Below are 20,337 nucleotides of genomic sequence, written 5' to 3' on the forward strand. Positions count from 1 at the left end.
TCTAGCTTATTTTAGAAAAAAGATTAGCTCTTTTCTCCACAGTATATTTGGCTATGTGAAAGTAGTATCTTAGGATAACATTTATGAGTACCAACCGGGATGGCTGTATAGCTGCTTGTATCCATAGTTTCCTTTTATTATTACTAATGCCTAAACTTCCTGAGAAATAAAAGAGTCAAGGAACTATATCACTGCTTCAGTTTGTATTGCTCGGTGCTTATTCTGTCTGTACTCTCTCCATTGCCAAAACATCAACAACGGAGCTTTCTGAAAGTTCCTCAAGGACAGCTGTTAATATAAAGTGGCATCACATTGTACTTTGGCTAGCTATCATTCAGTTGATTAGAGCTGCTTTGTTGTCCCAGACACAACATACAGCAGTTCTGTTTGCTCTGCATTTGACTCATGTTCAGCTTTTTCCTTTTAAATATGGTCCTTAATTCTCCAGTTTCCTTTGTTAGAAAGTTCCTCAGATATTCCTGCCTCCCACCTGATGAACTGTAGTCAGCTCCATTTTACAGTTTACAAGAGCCGAGCATGTTAAATGATATTTTCAGAAAGAACCTTTAGGCTGTAATCACAGTCACAGTAAACCTCACCAGACATAGCTGGACTTACTTCCAAATGCATGGGGTTACCTTGTCAGTTATTGAAAATGAGTGAGCTGTCTTTTTAACATGGATTTTAGTACATCAGTTTTAAAAGAGCAATCTTTGGAGTAACATCTGATTTTCATAAAGGCAGCAGTTCTGCAGAATAGGGATGGAGAACATGTGGTCCTCTAGATGTTGCTGCACTGTGACTCCCACCATCGCTCACAATTAGTTCTCTTGGCTACATGCTGATGGGAGCTTTTTAGTCCAGTAAGATCTTGAGAGCCACAATGTCTAACTGAAAAATGTGAATGTTGAACAGAGGAAAAATAGTACCATGTGATGAAAAAAGAAATGAGGAAAATGTAAGAGTTCTGTTCCATGCAGCATTTTTCCTCTTATTGGTAAACACTGGTTCTATGTTCATCCAAAATAGTACAATAGCCCTAAAATTTATTTTATATAATACTTTGAAAGTTCATGTTTTATTCTCTCTCTCTCTCTTATTTAATAATTTCATAATTGAAACTTTTGAAGGCGAAATGTTGTAAGTTAAGAAAGCATCATAGAATAGTCAGTTGAATATTGAGTTGTAGGACTTATTTTATTGATTGATTGATTGATTGATTGATTGATTGGATTTGATTGATTTGATTTGTATCCCGCCCATCTGGTCTATACAACTACTCTTTTGTAACTGTAACTCATAATGTCTGTGGTGATTTCATAACTCGGGGCAATTTGCCTCCCAAAGTTACACCATTTATTTTGGCCTATATTTTGTAAATGCTTCGTTCCCCATTTGCCATGTATTTCAAATGCTTTGAGAAATATGAGATGCTCCTGTCAGTGGCAAGAATGAATTTAGTGGAACATCTTTGTCTTCCAGATTTGCTTATTTCTTCCATAGATGATTACTAGGAATAAATGTATTAATCCCTTCAGTGTGAAAACATGGCCATTGAAATTGAAAACCATTGAGAGAGCTGTCTATTGGTTAGGGTTGCTGTTCAGCACTATTGCAAAAGGGAGTTCACAAACAAAACAAACCACCAGAGCAAATTGGGCTTGCGTAGGAGGATTCTTTAATGAATTATACCCAGTTTTTCACTGCTTTGCTCTTTCCATAATTGTTATGCCATTCAATAAGTGTCAGAGCAGCAGAATTCATACTCAGAATACAGACAAAATAATAGATTTGTATTTTATTACCTTTCCAGGTTTTTAATGAATTTGAAATTGAGCAACATCAAGAATGTGCCTATGACCATTTAGAACTATTTGATGGAGAAACTGAAAAGTCTCCAATTCTTGGACGTTTATGTGGAAATAAGATACCAGATCCTCTTGTTGCTACTGGAAATAAAATGTTCATTCGTTTTATCTCTGACGCATCAGTACAGCGGAAAGGCTTCCAAGCTACACATTCTACAGGTATGAACATAATTCTTGCTAGTTTCATTTAGAAATATTGAGAAATGTCTTAGGCCAGATTCTAACCTGGGGTGTCTTTATGTTTAGCAGACTTTTCAATGGAGTATAATCTAGTAGTATTGATTATCTTGCTGGTGTTAACATGTTTACATTAAAGATAGGATGTGGGGCTTCACCCTGGTAGCACCTTGAATCCTACAAACTTGAATGTTGCTATTACTCAAAATTATCTTAGAAAAAACTAAAGACACATATTAGTTTCTCTCCGGGTCAAGTATGGTTTTGTTTTCAGTTATTTCAGTTTCTTGGTTTACACTGACACCTAGTGTTGCTCTAATATTCTTCTGTATTCCAATATGCTCATAAATGTTGGACAGTCAAAATTAAGATTTGATTCTCTTTCATTTGATTTTGCATAGTGATGTGTCAACCTTCATTTGTCTCATCCTTGCAGTGCCTCATGAGAGGGCAGTGTATTTTGAGGCACTCACGGTAAGAATGAGAAAGAGAATAAGGTGTTGCACAAATTAAGTAACATGCAGAAATAACACTTAAAAACAAAACAAAAATAAAGAAGGCAAAAGCATTGTGGCACCTTAAGGACTAACTTCTATATTTTAATGTGACCTTTTGTGGACAGTCCACTTCAACACAAATTGCACAATATGATGAAAGCTAAGTGGACTTTTAGGAACTAAACAATTTGGAAGAATTGTTTATGTCTTTTAAAATAATGAGCAATTCTGTTCTTGAATATGGATGTACTTTACTTCTCAAAAGAAAAGGATACTACAGCTCCAAAATCATGAAGACTCTGATGAGAAAATAACAACACTTCTTGTTTGTCATCTTAACGCGTTTGCAAATTCCTCATCAGTGGCTGAATTCAGTTTATCCTGCACAATGAGGATTATGTCATTGGCCAGTGACTGAAATTTAATTTTTCATAACTTTTGGCAGTGATCTGGTAACAATTTTCCAATATGAAAGACTTCCTCCTCCCATCCTGTGGCTCCCATTGGCTTCCCAAGATGAAAAGGGATCCCTAGGAATGCTAAGAACCTGAAAGGGGGGTGGGGATAGGAAGTTTTAAATTAAATTAAATTAAATATTTCAATTGCTGATTGAGAAGATCACAAAAAGATTTCAGCCAGTGTGTCTCAATGAGTGAAGACAGCTCAAATTGACAAGAACAAAGAGTTTAGAATTTTTTTGTTTGTTTTACTGTTTTTGAAAGATGGCTGAAACAATCTGTCTTTCTCTTCCTATTTTTTTTCTTCATCACTTTGCACAGAATGTGGTGGTCGTTTGAAAGCTGAAAGCAAACCAAGAGATCTCTATTCTCATGCTCAGTTTGGTGATAACAACTACCCAGTTCAAGCAGACTGTGAATGGCTAATAGTATCAGACCGTGGCTATCGAATAGAATTGACTTTTCAGACATTTGAGGTGGAAGAAGAAGCAGACTGTGGTTATGACTACCTAGAACTATTTGATGGCCATGATACCACAGCCCTAAGACTTGGTCGGTTTTGTGGATCAGGGGTAGGTAATCTTTCAGTTTTATTATTTTCAATGTGTTTATTACTTCTCAGTCCATGAGGCCCTCCAAAAATGCATTACTCATAGTGAGAGTTGGTTTAGTTCACCCAGGACCATACTATATGTCCCCACTTGCCACCTTGAGGTACCCACTAGAAAGAAAAGTGGAATAAGAACCAAATAAGTAAGTAGATAAATTACATATAATCTGTCACAAAGCTGAAATGGAGAGATGAATTATAGGGCTCAGTGTTCTGTGTACTCATATTCAAGCTGTCCAGGGTTGGTAGTACAACACGCATCAGTAGTGATGGGCTGTTATTGGAAAAGGGTCAAAAAGTCCTCAAAATATAAGATAGCAATGCTAATTGCTGCAACCTAATCAGCTGTTGTTTCCAGAGTTTGTAATAATCTCTTTTCCCCCCTCTGCAGCCACCAGAAGAAATGTACTCAGCAGGTGATTCTATTTTACTTCATTTTCACACGGATGATACAATCAACAAAAAAGGATTCCATATACGATACAAAAGTATAAAATACCCAGATAATGTCCACACCAAAAAATAACACAAGGTACCTTTGATCACAAAATGAGTCAGAAAGAGCGACTTGTGGAGAAATAGAAGGGGAGAGAGAGAAAGAGAGAGAGGGGTGGATTTTTTTTCATACTGACCTTATTACTAAACAAGTTTTACACCAAGAATTCAAATGAAGGAAAGCCAAAACATCTCACTGTCAAATGTACTCCTGTTCTAACAGTACAGACATTATGGTGATGACGTGTGGTCTCCGTGTGTGGCTGTCTCTGCAAAGCTGGCAAAGGGGCATCACCTGCTTTCAAGGAGACTATTAAAAGCTTGACAAGTGTCCTAGAGGCCTGCATATTCAACAGTCAGATTTAGGGGGAAAGACCCTACAGACTTCTTTTGTTACGACAAGTGACTGGTGTCCAGGAGAGGAAAAAAGTTCACCTTCTGCAAGTCATGCACTCAAAAATGCTGTTCTTATATCCTCCTTACTGTAATTGCTTCAGTGGTGTATCCAGGATACAATACATACAAACAAAAGTCAGCAAAGAAGGGCAGCAGATCTTCTGAGATTTATTCCTTACTCATATTTCATCTATCCCATTAATGTATTAATGCCATAGAAACTGGAAAACCATGTCTGCAAAATCATTAGATCTGTAGAGAATTTTGATTATAGCAACACATTGGAATGTCTGACGCTTTTTACATTCATCATGATACATCTAGACCTTGGAGACTGTCAGTGACTGGGAACACTGGATTTGTTACTGCTGACAGACTCTGTATCTGCTGACCTCTTACATGTTACACTTAGAATGATACAGGGAATGTGTCTTTTACAAGACTGCTGCAGACCTTTGTATAAAGAACAACAGAGGTTACCAGGACCAGAGTAATCCCAAATGCCAGTTGTGAGTTTCATTTTGATAGTAATGAACCGCTAGTCTACATTTCCTTGGAAATGTTTGTGAATGAGCTATTTGTTTGTTTGCTTTTAAAAAAATCGTAAACAATTAAAGGTTTCCCCCCCAAAACCAGGTTTTCCAACCAATTGGGGGGGAAAGAACAAAGGAATTGTTTTCTGGAAATAAGACCCATGATGGCAAGATATTTCTATGGTGCTATTCTATGAACATTTTTTAAAAAAATATTCCCATAATCTAAAATATTCTAGACCTTCAAGCCAACAACCTGCAGATCATGAATGTCTCACAATGCCTGGCTGCATCTTAAGAAGGACAGACTTTCTAAGCATGTGAAAAAGAGAATTAAAATGGCAGCACAAGCCCTGTGGAACAACTACTACTATTGCCTTAGTATACTTGCACATGATCGTACAGATCTTCCTGTAGATAAACATCTGATTTGATACAGAACTTGATAGTTTGAACAAGTATTGTTCACAGAAGTGATCCTCAAGCAAATCCCCATCTGCAAAATCTGCAGACCAAGATCATCAGTTGTAAATAGTATGGACTTCCTGTTGATGTAGAAATATGTTACTTTTAGAACAAAGTATTGTATGTGCTTTAGGCCATACATGGCTTTAGTCACAGTGTATATGCATCATGTAAGTATGTATGAATGAGTTCTTCAAGAGAGTGAGAAGTGTGTGGATGGACAGGTAAATAGTAATTCATGTGCCAAGTTCCACCAGAATCCAGATTGACTGTAGCAACTTTCTTTAAAGCTTTCTTAAGTGGGTCAATAAAGAATCAAGAATGCGTGAATTTTATGTTCCATTCAGAAGAAATATTTTGATAACCTTTGAAGTTGGTTGCTACCCAGCTTAGTTTATGTTTCCTTACTGTGATCATACACTGGCATTAATAAATGTGTGGGGTTTTTTAAAAAAATAATAATAAAATAAAACTAAGCATGTGTCTGTCTTGCTGTTTATATTTAACTATGTGATTTTGCCTCCTAAATAACATAAACTTTATATCACCTTTGAAAATAATAATTTAGAAAGTTGGTTGACATTCCATTCTTCTGCCATCGCAGTAAAGAATGCATCTGCTATTTTTAATTCTGGCTTTAAAAAGATAGTAGCTCATTGACTCTTGACCAAGGCAAATCCCATGCTATGTTGCAATAAATACAGAATTGCACAGTGCCAGGTGTACACTTGTAACAACCTCTGAAAGACTTTTTGAGTTTCAAAGAGGGAGATCCTGTACTACATAGTTAACTAAAATCTGCTGAATGTGGAAAGCTGTAGTGATTGGAAATGCAGGCCAAGTTTCCTCTCCTCTGATGACAGTGCTATGTGTGGGGGAAGAGAATTCTTCTATTCTTCCATACTGATGGTCATTATAACATATTACACGTCTGTTATATCGTGATTAATTAATTTTCCTCTAACAAAAACAAAAGCACTTTTGTGATACTAATCTTGTATCACCAAGCATAGGTTTTTTTTGAATTATTTTTCAAAATTACTTGTAAGAAGCAGGCAAAACACATACCACCGAAATATGGCTGAAATTCTGTTTGTGAAACTTGGCCTGCGGAAGGCTGATTATATCATCAGCAGGGGGCAATTTTCAGAAATTAAACAGTTGCTAATTCTGTTGCACAGCTACTACAACTCCCGTGTATTAGTTTTCATAGTTTGGAAGCTATGGGAGCTGTGGAACAGGAGGTGGAAGTCTGTAATTGTCAAAAATTTCTGCTGCCAGATTGTAATGATTGGTAGTAGTTCTTTTCGGTAATTAAATACATCCTCCTCCTCTCCCACAGATCCCATGGCTTCCAATTGATGAAAGGGATCGCACATAAGCCATGGGTCAACATTAGGAGGTCTTCAGTTTTTCAACATCACCCCCTACTGACGGCATCATCAGTCATCCTGGAAGGAGTTGCGCAAACAACATTTCAGCCAGTAGGGCCAATTATGGCCAATGCACAGCTCTCACTGACTAGCTATGTGATATAATGATGTCATCATGTTCATGTTGGAATCCATAGATCATAAAGTAAAGAAGCATTTTCAGTTTCTAAAAGTACTGAATAAGTACAACTGAAGTTGAGGAAACAATTACTGCATAAGTAGGCACAAAACCTATGAAGGAAAGTAGATGGCCGTATTGTACAGTATTTTAATTTTTCATAGGGCCTTCTGTGTCTTAAACTTCAGTAATCAAACCTAGAAATAAACATTTGGCAAAGTAATATTGAAAAATTATTTTGGTTGAGCTGGTAATTATATATATTTGTATATGGCTATGTGCCTATGAAGAAAATTCTGTACAAAGTGCATTTTAGGTTATTCCTAAATGGATTTAAAATGTTGTTACCAAGGTATTATGTTACTAAGGCATTACTAAGCCCAAGGTAAATTCAGTCATGGCCGAAACTATTGGCACTCTTGCAATTCTGTCAGAAAATGCAACCCTTCTCTAAGAAAATTGTTCCAGTTGCAAATGTTTTGGTACTCACATGCTTATTTCTTTGGTTTGCATTGGAACAGCACAAAAAAACAGAGAAGAAAAGTCAAAGCTGATACAATCCCACACAGAAACCCAAAAATGCACTGGCCAAAATTATTGGCATCCTTAACTTAATATTTGGTCGCACCCCGTTTGAAAAAAATAACTGAAATCAATTGCTTCCTGTAACCATGAATGAGTTTCTTACACCTCTCTACTGGAATTTTGGACCACTCTTCCTTTGCAAACTGCTGCAGGGCCTTCAGATTTGAAGGATGCCTTCTCCCGACTGCTTGAGATCTCTCCACATGTGTTCTATGGGATTCAGATCTGGACTCATTGCTGGTCATTTCAGAACTCTCCAGTGCTTTGTTTGTAACCATTTCTGGGTGCTTTTTGAAGTGTGTTTCGGGTCATTGTCCTGTTGGAAGACCCATGGCCTCTGGTGGAGACCCAGCTTTCTGACACTAGCCACTATGCTGTGCTCCCAAATTCTTTGTAATCATCAGATTTCATGATACCGTTCACACAGTCAAGGCATCCAGTGCCAGAAGCAGCAAAGCAACCCCAAAGCATCTTTGAACCTCCACCATGTTTGACTGTAGGGACTGTGTTCTTTTCTTTGAATGCCTCATTTCTTTTTCTGTAAACAGTTCCATGATGTCCTTGACCAAAAAGCTCTATTTTGTCTCATCTATACACAGTATGTTCTCTCAGATGGATTGTGGTTTTGTCACATAAGTTTTGACATACTTAAGTCTTGCTTTTTAATGCTTTGTGTCAGCAGTGGTGTCCCTTTTCAATCATATGGCGATGGATAGTGCGAGCTGACACTGTTGTACTCTGTGTCTGCAAATCAGCTTGAAATTGTTGGGAAGTTAATCTGGGTTCTCTATTCACCATTTGAACAACCCTTGGTTGTAATTTTTCAGTAATTTTGCTCTTCCGTCCACGTCCAGGGAGGTTAACTACAGTGCCATGAGCTGTAAACCTCTTGGTGATATTGCACACAGTGAACACAGGAACATTAAGATCTCTGGAGATGGACTTGTAGCCTTGAGATTGTCGATGTTTTTCCACATTGTTTTTCTCAAATCCACAGACAACTCTTCACACTTCATTCTTTTCTCCATGCTCCGTGTCACACACAACACAAAGGTTGAATCAACTTTTCTCCATCTTAACTGGTTGCAAATGTGATTACTATATTGCCCACACCTCTTACTTGTGACAGGTGTGTTTAAATACAAATTAAAGGAGCATCACATGCTTGAAAAGCAATTATTTCTTACAATTTAGACAGGGTGCCAATAATTTTGGCCAGTGCATTTTTTGATTTCTCTGTGAGAACGTATCCGATTTGATTGTTCTTCTCTATTTTTTTGTGTTGTTCCAGTGCAAACCAAAGAAATATGTGAGTACCAAAACATTTGCAACTGCAACAGTTTTCTTAGATAAGGGTTGTATTTTCTGACAGAATTGCAAGTGTGCCAATATTTTTGGCCATGACTGTAAAAGTCCTTCATATTACCTATTAATTCAAAAGTATCTAATTCTCTTAGATTTGTGAAAGAACTAAAACATTCTTAAAAATAGACCTTTATCATCAATAGTGCTTTATTTTACTCTATTTATTGCTCTTGTCAATATTATTTGCTTATCCTGATTATAACTTTGATCAGCAGAATGATTATATTTTGACACTATTGCTTAATATTTCAAGAGTTGCCAATTTAGCCTTGGTTTCATGTGCTTCCCCCCTTTCCATGTTGTGGCTATGAGGAAGAAATTGGATGATTCTCCTTTGTAGGTTTTTCGGGCTGTTTGGCTGTGTTCTGGAGGTTTTTCTTCCTACCATTTCACCAGTCTCTGTGGCTGGCATCTTTAGAGGACAGGAGTTAGAACTCTGTATGTGTTCTGGTGTAGTGTGTGTCCCGGTTTGTCCTCCTACCTCCTGCCAGAGTCATTCATAGAATCATGGTGGATTGGTGAATGGACCGTCTGGCCCCATGGGACTGGGCCTTTGTTAATGCAACCTGTGCAGGGATATTTGCGTTCGTATACAAATACAAATACCCCAATCTCTACTAGTTACCAATATATGAGGGGGTGCTGATAAATATTGAGCCTTTCCCAGAAAAAAATTGTGCTAGGAAGCACTAACTGCCACACTATTCTACATATTCCCCCAGGAAGTCAATGCACTTGCGACATCTGTCCTGCAGCTTCTTAAGTCCCTGCAAATAAAATTATTCCGACTGCTGCTATAACCACTCATTTGCAACATTGGTTGCCTCCAGAACACTCCCAAATCATTGTCCCTTTACGTTTTTTTGAGTTTGGGGAACAGAATAGTCAGAAGGAGCCAGGTCGGGAGAATAGGGTGGATGGGGCATCACTTGAAAGCCTAAGGACATCAGTTTTGCCATTGTTTCACCTGCAGTGTGTGACAAGGCATTGTCATGCAACAGGATGACACCTCTGGAGAACTTTCCTCAATGTTTTTCCTTGAAGTTTTGCCTCTAGTTCATCAATAAAGCACAGTAATATTTTGCATTGATGGTTGAACCGTGTTGGAGGTAGTCCACCAGCAGAACTCCCTTCTTATCCCAAAAAACTGTTGCCATTTGCTTCTGCACCGACCTTTGCACCCGGAACTTCTTTGGCCTGGGGGAACTACTGTGCTTCCATTCCTTAGACTGTTCCTTTGTCTCAGGATCATAACAGTAGATCCATGTCTCATCACCAGTTACCAGTTTGCCCAAGAAATCTGACTTATTTCTTGCAAAATGTTTCAAAACAGCCACTGACGACTCCACATGTTTCCTGTTTTGTTCGTTTTTCCAAAGTTTGGGGATCCACTTTGCTGCCAGCTTTCTCATTTCCAAGTTGTTGTGGATAATGGCACCAACTCTGTCATGTGATATTCTCAGATATATAGCAATACTTTTGGCTGATATTCAGCGGTCCTCCATGATCATGTCATGGATGGCTTTCACATTTGCGGGCATAGAGACAGAAACAGGCCTTCCACTGGGTTTTTCACTTTCAACACCGAAATGGCCAGTTTTAGAATTGACAACCCAACATTAACTGTTGTATATGAAGGGCCACTATCACCCATAGTTTGTGACATTTCATCATGGATCTGCTTTGCACCTTTTCTTTGGAGAAACAGGAACTTGATTATGGTCCTATGCTCTTCCACACTGAACTTTTCTGGAGGTGCTGCCATGTTCACTTTGGACCTGAACATGAAAGATAAGTTAAAATCATAGGTAGCTGATTTTTACACCACTGAATACAGACAAATTAGCCAATACACCCTGCAATTTATAGCTTCCTAGTTCAATTTTTTTCTGGGAAAGGCTCAATACTTAACAGCAGCCCCTCGTACCTGAAACAAAAGAGTTTCCAATCTTCAACCCTTCTCTGAAAAGAAGGATACTATGGGTTTCTCATTCCCGAGTATACCAGCATGCATGTGCATCCAACTGTCATGTTCAGATCTTTAAATAAAAACAAAAAACAAAATAAGCTACAGAAGGATTTAGATATCCAGCTGCATAAAAGAAATGATGATTCCCTAACCTTAAAGGTTGTTGATGACCATCTGAGTATTTACAATTGCTTTGCCAGTAATTTTCTCTGATGCTTCTTTTGTGGTGTTCTTCCTGCCCAGGACTCTAGATACCCACTCAAAAAGTGACACACAACGCTTGATTGGACAAGAAAGTGAGCAGGATGGAAAATACATTTACATGTTGTAGAGATCCCAAATCCTCATGTTCATACCATTAGGCAATGGTGCCCTGGAGCACTTTATAAGCCCATTTTCTCATCAGACAGAATTAGGATTTGACAGATGAAGATGCTAGAGAGAATATTCAAAGTAGCAAGAAATTGTGCTTCTTTGGCTATGTAAGGGATTGCAGTCTTTAATATAGATTATTTGTAAACTGCTATACAGCAACAGCTCCATAGTAGCTTCCAAAAATCATGTGATTATACTTTAAAATAATGAATAATTGCAATGAAAAATCACAGTAACAGCAAAACAAATGGATAGGATAAAATGCCCGAGTAAAGCATAACCTATTGGACCCAGTATAATTTGTGTCTCTCTCATATAGTGGGTAGAGTTTTAGATTTAGAAGACTTGTGTTCAAATATCTGCTTGACCACGGAAACTCAGTGGGGTTGTCAGTGGTAAACCACTACTTGAACACCTCATATACCTCAAAAACCCTATTAGGGCTGCCATAAGTTGGAAGCGACTTAATGACACAAAAAAGAGACTGGACTGAAAAAACAATAGACAAAAAACCAGTGTGAGCTTTTTACCACTACATGAAGTGGTTCCAAGTCAGTGATCTTTAAAGTGATCATTAGATGTTTGATGTTGAATATCTTTTAGATAAAATTAAAATACAACTTATAACTCTGAAAATAGATTTACATTTATTATTAGCTGCAGGATATTAAATTGTAGCCAGCTTTGAAGAAGAAGGTTCTCATTACCTAACAAAATTGTTTACAAGAATCTGGAGAGTATATTGCGAAGACATAAATATATTAAGGAAATCTATCCTGAAGAGTGATCATCTCCAAAATACAGAGAAAAATCAGTCATGAGAAAATTTTATTTTATTTCCATGGATGTGGTCCAGCTGGCTTCACTGGAGCAAAGGGATATACTAACCAGCACTGACTTCAGAATAATTTCTGTAGGGACTGAAATATGCTTAAAGATTATGATACTAATGGGTTTAAAGGCAAGCTCTCTAATTCAATGGATTTGTTTGCTGAACACGTGCCAGGGTTCTGTACGTTCTCCACTTGAGATTTTGTAATGTCAGGTTGGAATGCAAGTTGTGTGTTTTGGGGAAACTTCAACCAAAAGGGGGAACTAGAGAAAAAAATTGCCCAGTGAGGTTTATGTGGCACTACTCAAGCTCTATAAAAATTTCCAAGTTAGGCTTATTTATTGAGGTACACAGGAAGGCAACTGCTGTTCCCTATTTCAGACAGAGATTGTTTCTGACTTTCCCTCTTTTTTTGCTCACAACTGGACAGGAAGTTGAATCTGACACAGTTAATATGCAACGTATAAATCAAACCCATAAGATCAATCAAAAGCACTATTATTTTTAAGACTCTTAGCAGAGCTTCATTTCTATGTCATATTACAGTTCAGAATTAATGACGCTTAAATTTATTGACTTCCAGTGAGTTTCATGTAGCATGCTTAAGTCTGTATTGGACTATGGCCCAGGACCCTTATGTCATCTGTATTTTTGAGACAACCATTTTGCTAATAAACTCTTTCGTGTATATTTTCTGTCCCAGAAGCAAACTTTTTTAAAAAAATCAGTTTTCAAGAAATATACGTCCTCTTTGTCTAATGTTTAGCTATTTCTGATGAAGGATATAATTTTTCCCTTCCTTCATTTCAGTATATCTGAGATGTCAAGCATGCTGGAGAATTTCTCTCAGCTATTTTCCTCACAATCTGGCTGCCACTTTCTATTTCTCTATACTCAGACAGTTTTCTAGTGCCAGGCTGTACAATATACAGAAATGTGTGCAACTGAAGCTAGACAGCATGCTTCTTTTAAAAGGCATGTTTTCATCACAGAACTAGCAGCCAAGTAGCAGTGGTGGAGAAAAGGTGGTATTTAAGTTAGTTCCTCTGGACCCTCTGCCACCTTAAAATATTCCATGAGAGCATTTACACATCATTTACATGCTTAAACTTTCAAAATGAAGGGTTTGTTGTTGTTTTTAAGACTTGAAGTAGACAATTGGGCAAGGAGAAGCTTAAATGCTATCTTTTCCTCCTCTGTAATTGTAGAGGAACATACCAGACTGCATTTACACCTGTTTGTGTGTATTGTATAGGGGGAGAGCTATATTTATTCATTTATTTGCTTTGTATGTCAACTCATTAGTGAACTCCCACTACTCTGGGTGGTTTACAAAAAAAAGATATAAAACCCCTCAACTCTCCCCCAGCACCCCCATATAATAACACAATATGGTGATGCAACCAACTCAAACACAAAAGTAAGAAAAAGCCTACATTTAAAAATTAATATTAACATCTGGGGCTATGTTGTTAAAGGCTGCTTTATAAAGCTATGCCTTTACTAGTTTTCTAGCAAAGAAACTTGTTCCACAGAGTAGGGGCCACTACTGAAAAGCTCAACTTTCTCATCACTTTTTAAGCCTCTTTTGGTGTGGCCACCTTTAGCAATTTGAAGTGGAAGGACTGAGTTAAATGGATAGCTGGGAGAGAGGTTTTGACAGGTATTGAGATCCTGAACCATTAAGGGCCTTATTGGTCATAACCAATGTTAAGACTGAAGTCATATTCTTAACAACCGGGGTGGTGGGGTGGTGGTGGTCAACCAAGGCAGTAACTTTAAAGTTTGTCTCTCCCGTATCTTCCTGAATTTAATCATTTCCAATATTTATTTCTGGAATCAATTAAAAAAATAAGAGCTCAATTTAATCTTTAAAGAAAATATACTTCAAATCATTTGTAAGAGGTGCAAATTAAAATACCAGATGCAATTTGGATTTGTCAAAACATATAGTTATTATTTTTCCATAGATTCCCAAGGCCAAAGATAAAGCACAGAATACTATTCCTGGGTAGAGATGGGCATGAACCTCAGTTTGGAGGTTTGCGCTGGTTTGTATGTGTGTTCCTTTCCCTTGCCTCCCTGGCTAGATCCCCCAGTCACCAGCCAGCATGTGATCCTCTTCTCTTCCTCCTCTTTGATTGTTCAACCAGTGTCTGGCAGGAGCAGGGGTTTCCCTGTCCCTCCTCCTTGGCTGATCACTTACGCAGACAAGGAGGCAGGACAAGCAAACCCATGCTCTCATCAGGCATTGGTTGAACAGCCAAAGAGGAGAAGGAGAGGCGTGCATTTCAACTGGTGAGTGGGTCATTGGCCAGGGAGGCAGAGTGTGCAAATTGACAAGAACCTCAAACTGAGGTTTTTGCCCATCTCTATTCCTGGGCAGTAGCTGCACTAGTCTGTTGAACAAAGATTGGGGCATAGGTAAATAGAGACTGTGACAGATCCATATGCCAATTATAACCCTAACCAGTAGTCAGAGAACCCAGCCCCACTCCCTTCATTGTTAACTTTCTTCATAAAAGCAACAGTAAATATGAAGAGAAAATATTCCTGTATCAAATTAAGGACAACACCTTCTTCCAGCCAGTGGGTAATATTCTTAATTTACAACTATTTCTTGTTTTGTGCATAACCTAAATTTTAACCCAAAATTGTGTGGCTCCAAACAGGATTGCATTTCCCTCCAGCCACCAAGTAATACTCTTAATCTGGCTACAATTGGCTGTGTTTTGCCTAGTCCAAACTTGCTCGATGCAAGGTTTGTCACATTTCTGTGTGTCTCTGTTCCCAGTCAAAAATGAGCTTTGTGGTTTCCTGTAAAGAAGTGTTTGTTTGTTTGTGTAAACACATACACTGAGTGACTGGCAGCTCTTTGTCTACCTTGACTGAGAAAGATGTTGTGATCCATACTGCCAGGGACAAACTTGAAACCTGTCACCATGAACTGACCAGTGCGACAGCCTCCATTTTGGAACTTGCTTTAAGCCAAAGAGATGGACTGCTATGTCTCACCATTTGAGGGGATTTTTTTTCTTTTTCTTTCATTTTTCTTTTTGTAACACCCTAGCTCTGTAATGCCCAGGCAGGTGAAGGGGCCTGCACAATTTGAAAACCAGCAACTGTTTGTGAGATTTTGGTGGCCTAATAAAGGTATCATTCATGCTGCTTACGTGATGGTTTTCCGTTGAAGCAAGAATCCTGGAAGATCTGGGTTCTTGCTGCTCCACATGAGCAGGGACCTCTCCTTTTCATATTTACAATGAATTCTATAATATTTTAATAGGGTTTATGTCTCCATGCCTGTTCTAGCAACAGGACACAGTAATGTCATCCACAGTATTCAGAATTCATGAAACTGTTTCTTCTCTAGGGTGGTATATGCTATCATTCAGCAACAATGCTCACGTCATTGTATGTAGGACAGATAGGTGAATCTATACTTTATGCAAAAGAATAAATTGATACATATCTGCCTTCAGAAATCTCAGTATTGAAAAATCAATGGGGAAGTATTTCAGTTTTCTAGGAAACTGCTAATGACCTTAGGGTAGCCATTTTTTTTTAAAAAAAACAAAGCTTTCTCAAAGAAGAATGAACATGAAACGTAAAACAGCTAAACAAGAATTCGTCAAGAGGTGTAACTCATATTTTCTAAGGCTTGAATAGAGATGAAGAATGGTATCACATGCAGTTTACTATGGGCATAATCAGAGCTTGTAACATTAGGTTTGAAAAGAAATGAAAGTTAGATGTTAGCAGTTGAGAAATTAACTTAATGCTATTATCATTTAAAATTGGAAACAGTTTTCATCTGTACTTCATACACAGAAAACCCTCTGAGGGTTGCCATAATTTGGAAATGACTTGATAGCACAAAATTATTGTTATTAAGACAGTGAAACTTTTCCTTGTGACCAGTCAGTGAATTTCTGGGCACCAATCCTGGACCTGTGACTATGTTAACTCTTATATGGCTAATGCATCCAATGGGCTTTACTCCTAGAAAAGAGGGTAAAGGAATGGAGTCTAAAATATGAAATCCACTAATAAATTATATTGGTTGTCCATTCCTACACATGTTATGAACACTGAAGTCTGATACAGTATACTAAGATCCCATCATATCTGTTTTTCCATTTGCACATATATACAGTATTAGGAAATGATGTCAAACAGAATAAAACCACAGCTAATAACACAGAGTTATGGGATTTTTACACACTACATAGACTTTTACAGCAACTGCCCTAGCTGACAAAAGAGTCAAAATGTCATGGTGTCACTACACAGTCTGGCTGATGCAGCATTTGAAACACTTCAGACCCTTTCTTTGTTGAGATGGGCTGTCTTTAATTTTGAAGAGCTCTGTTCTTCACCTTGGAAAGCTCTTAGCAAGCTATAAAATGTGTCTGTGTAATTCTATAGTGGATTTATCATCTGTTGAGAGTCCTTCAGCAGCAGACCAAATTTGCTACTTACTACTTTTAGACTAATTCTAATAATGTGACTTTTTCCCGTTAAAAAAGAGAGGAAAGAATGGCACATTCTTACCTTCTGTATTTCAGGAAGATGTTTTCCTGCACTGTTCACATTATATGACATTTTGAGCCTGATACATTGAACCTATGCTAGTAAATGATTATGGCTTTGTCTATCCATCCTATTAATTTCAAAGGGACTGGCTGTCTGTTTCTTTAGTCCATCACAGAAGATGAAGTTTGGATAGTAGGTCAGGTACAAAATCTTCATGAACCAGAAGATACACTGGCATATATTGCCTTGTGCAAATATTATAGGTCTTTCACTAATCATATGTTATCTCACTGAGAAGCTATGATTGACAACAGTTTCTTAATAAACATACTACCAATGGGAAAATCTGTCAGTCTTGTTTTCTCCCACATCTAGATTTAAGAAACTTGATGTTCTCTCCATCATATGGATATAAAATTTATGCATTTTGGTTTAATTTTCAAAATTGAACTGAAATAAAATTCCCCTTCTCAACATAGAAAGGACTATGCTACATCTGGATGCCTTTCACTTGCTGAAAATAAGAAGTCACTCAACATTTAGAAAAAATGAGGCTCTCAATCAACATTAATATTTTAATGCACAGGGATTCAAACGCAGAATAAAGAGTCTAATGCCCTATATGAGCAAATCTCTCACTTTCACCTTCTCCCACATTTAATCTTTTTAAAAGATCAGACTCCTGTCTTGAATATAGAGAAATCGTGCAGATTTCGGTAAATTCTTATAGAAAATAAGTTGAACTGAATTTTTAATTATCCCTACCACATAAATCCAGCAATATAGATACAAGATTTTTTTGTATGTCAAGGATTTCTTTAAAATTCTCTCTCTGAGCTACATGTATAGTGAAATCTAAACTCAAAGATAAGCTGTATACAGTGGCATTGGAATGAACAATGACTCTTGTACTGGCTGACAACTGAATTGCTGGCACAACTGGATCTGCCAGTATAACTGCTGTGCTGGCTGAAGTGAGCTAGCAAAAGAGCCACAAAATGGGTAGAGAAGGGGACGATGGGGAGGAGCTGAGTTTATGCCAAACCTCTCTCAGCTGAATCTCACTGCCACTGTGCCAGCACAAAATGAGGTGTAAAGGTCAGGTGGCTCTAAGTAATTTACAACACTCCTAGGCTCTGTGTGTGTGTGTGTGTGTGTGTTGAGTGTTGTTGGATCCAACACACTCTCTGGTGGCCAAGTAGCAGCTAGTTAGGATTGTGCCTTAAATCAATATTCTAGGCTTCAAAAGTCAGAGATGAGCTGATGAATGTGTAATATGTGGACTATATTAAACACTTTCCCGATGCACATCCATAGAACTTGTGGTTCAAAGTTATATAAATGAAATGCCTATAAAATCTGTTGCTCATATCAGTAACAGCCTAGAAGTCAACTGCCTTTGCACAAATTGGCTGAGGAAAAGATTTCAGTTATGGGACAGAATTACCCTGTTTTCCCAAAAATAAGACCTAACCTGAAAATAAGCCCTAATATGATTTTCAGAATGCTCATAATACAAGCCCTACTCCAAAAATAAGCCCCAGTGAAGTGAAACCCTGCCCTCCACCATTGTGCAGCAACCAGAAGAAGATGACATGACTGTAATTAAATAAATGTAGATTGTGGTACATGAAAAAAAAATAAAGCATTCCCTTTAAATAAACCCTAATGGGTTTTTTTAGAGCAAACATTAATATAACACCCTGTCTTATTTTCAGGGAAACATGGTACCATGGCTTGGAGAAGTTGAATGAGAGAAAGGAATGGTGAGGACCACATTCCTTTAGGTGTAGATTTGAAACCAGTGATGGATAGGCCCCATAACCAAGCCCAAAGTTTTTCTTTCCCTCTTTCTCTTCACCCCTTACTCTCTTCCCAGTTGACTGCTAGGAAAGGAGCTGATTACTCTCCAAAAGCTTGTAATCACTTTCAAAAGATTATTGACATAAATCCAGTCCTGCATGTATATGGGAGAGGTTAACATGGAGGCCTGAACACCCGAAAGATCTCTCTGGCTTCCCATCTTGCAGCAGAGAAATAGCCATTGACCTCACTGTATACACATTGATTTCCTGACGGAGAATATGAAGCCCATTCTGTTGATGGTGCATAATATTTTGACAAGTTACTGCGTCTATTTTTCACTTGAATATGCTGACCAAACCCCTCGGGTATATTTCTGGCTAGAACCCTGCAAATGCCACAGAGAATCAAGCCACAGGTCTCATGAGATTCTAGGGCTTTAGGTTATTCATCCCAACCTAAGCCTTGCTTGCTATTCACAGTCTGGATGACAGAACTGAGAAACTGAGCTATTATCATTCCTGAAGGAATAAGTCAGTGGATGAAGCCAATTATCTTCCCATGTTCAATTGGAAATAGGTTTTCTGCTTACAAATGGTCAACAATCAGGCGTTGAGCTTGCTGTGAAACAATTCTTACTATTGGTTCTCTTCACCATTTTTTATTTCATTTTTGGAGATGTTATGTCCAAAGGGACGTGGTGGCGCTGCGGGCTAAACCGCAGAAGCCTGTGCTGCAGGGTCAGAAGACCAAGCAGTCGTAAGATCGAATCCACGCGACGGAGTGAGCGGCCGTCGCTTGTCCCAGCTCCCGCCAACCTAGCGGTTCGAAAGCATGCAAATGCAAGTAGATAAATAGGGACCACCTCGGTGGGAAGGTAACAGCGTTCCGTGTCTAAGTCGCACTGGCCATGTGACCACGGAAGATTGTCTTCGGACAAAACGCTGGCTCTATGGCTTGGAAACGGGGATGAGCACCGCCCCCTAGAGTCGAACACGACTGGACAAAAATTGTCAAGGGGAACCTTTACCTTTACCTTTATGTCCAAGGAGGATCTTTCAGAGATTTTTTAAAAATTATTTTCAGCAATTTGGTCAATTAGTTTACAATATGATGACAAAAGTTGTTTCAATGCATCAGAAACGTAATCCTACCATCTATTTACTAGTTAATTCATAATTCTATGTATATGACTACTATGAATGCAGACATTAGTTCACATTTATGTTGGAATATATTGGTTGAGTAACTCTGAAATACATATATTCTCTTGCGCTCCAGGCAATGCTACTCTAATAATCTGTCTGGAGATGTTTTAGGGGAGCAAGTTAGCTGAAGATCCCTTAGATCCTTGGTTTCCTCCGCACACTTGTAGAATGCTCTCTCTTGGCTCTTCCCACAGCTACAACACCCCTGTCCAACATTCCCTCTAATTCTCTGGAGTGCTGTGTGATAACTCTGCCCCCTGCACGCAAGATTCCAGTCACGACCAGAAGCAAATGGGCAGGAATACAGGGTCAGCTGCACATGACTGATGAAGTGACGTGCACCCATGTGCCCATGCATTCTAGAGGGAATGTTGCCTCTGTCACAACATTGGTGGTTTCTATGGCCATACCAGATGACATCTTAAAGCAGAAATTCTGTTGTGTTCAGGTTCTTACTTTCTCAAAAAATTGTAAAATGATTTCTGGAATAAATCTTTAAAAGTCCTCTTGTGGGGGAAAACATATGAATAAACTAAATTGTTCCCATTCCAACATATTTCTGAGTTGCTGTTTCTAATCAGGAACTTCCCATTTATCCTATGACTTTTTTATTT

At 38.2% G+C, this 20,337-nt stretch overlaps 1 protein-coding gene across 4 annotated transcripts in view; it reads left to right on the forward strand.

The window, feature by feature from the left end:
* TLL1 (tolloid like 1) overlaps nucleotides 1–5,980 on the forward strand; it is a 158,982-nt gene extending 153,002 nt beyond the window's left edge. For all 4 annotated transcript variants that reach the window (XR_013536895.1, XM_073001480.2, XM_020801962.3 and 1 more), the window contains 3 exons: nucleotides 1,814–2,027; nucleotides 3,322–3,572; nucleotides 4,002–5,980. Coding sequence is in view for 3 of the 4 variants with exons in the window: in XM_073001480.2 (XP_072857581.2) it covers nucleotides 1,814–2,027; nucleotides 3,322–3,572; nucleotides 4,002–4,136 (600 nt within the window). In the remaining variant the exon portion in view is untranslated. The remainder of the gene's footprint in view (nucleotides 1–1,813; nucleotides 2,028–3,321; nucleotides 3,573–4,001) is intronic.
* The last annotated feature ends 14,357 nt before the right edge of the window (nucleotides 5,981–20,337 follow it).

The sequence above is a fragment of the Pogona vitticeps genome, chromosome 5, assembly GCF_051106095.1.
Source record: "Pogona vitticeps strain Pit_001003342236 chromosome 5, PviZW2.1, whole genome shotgun sequence".
NCBI lineage: Eukaryota > Metazoa > Chordata > Lepidosauria > Squamata > Agamidae > Pogona > Pogona vitticeps.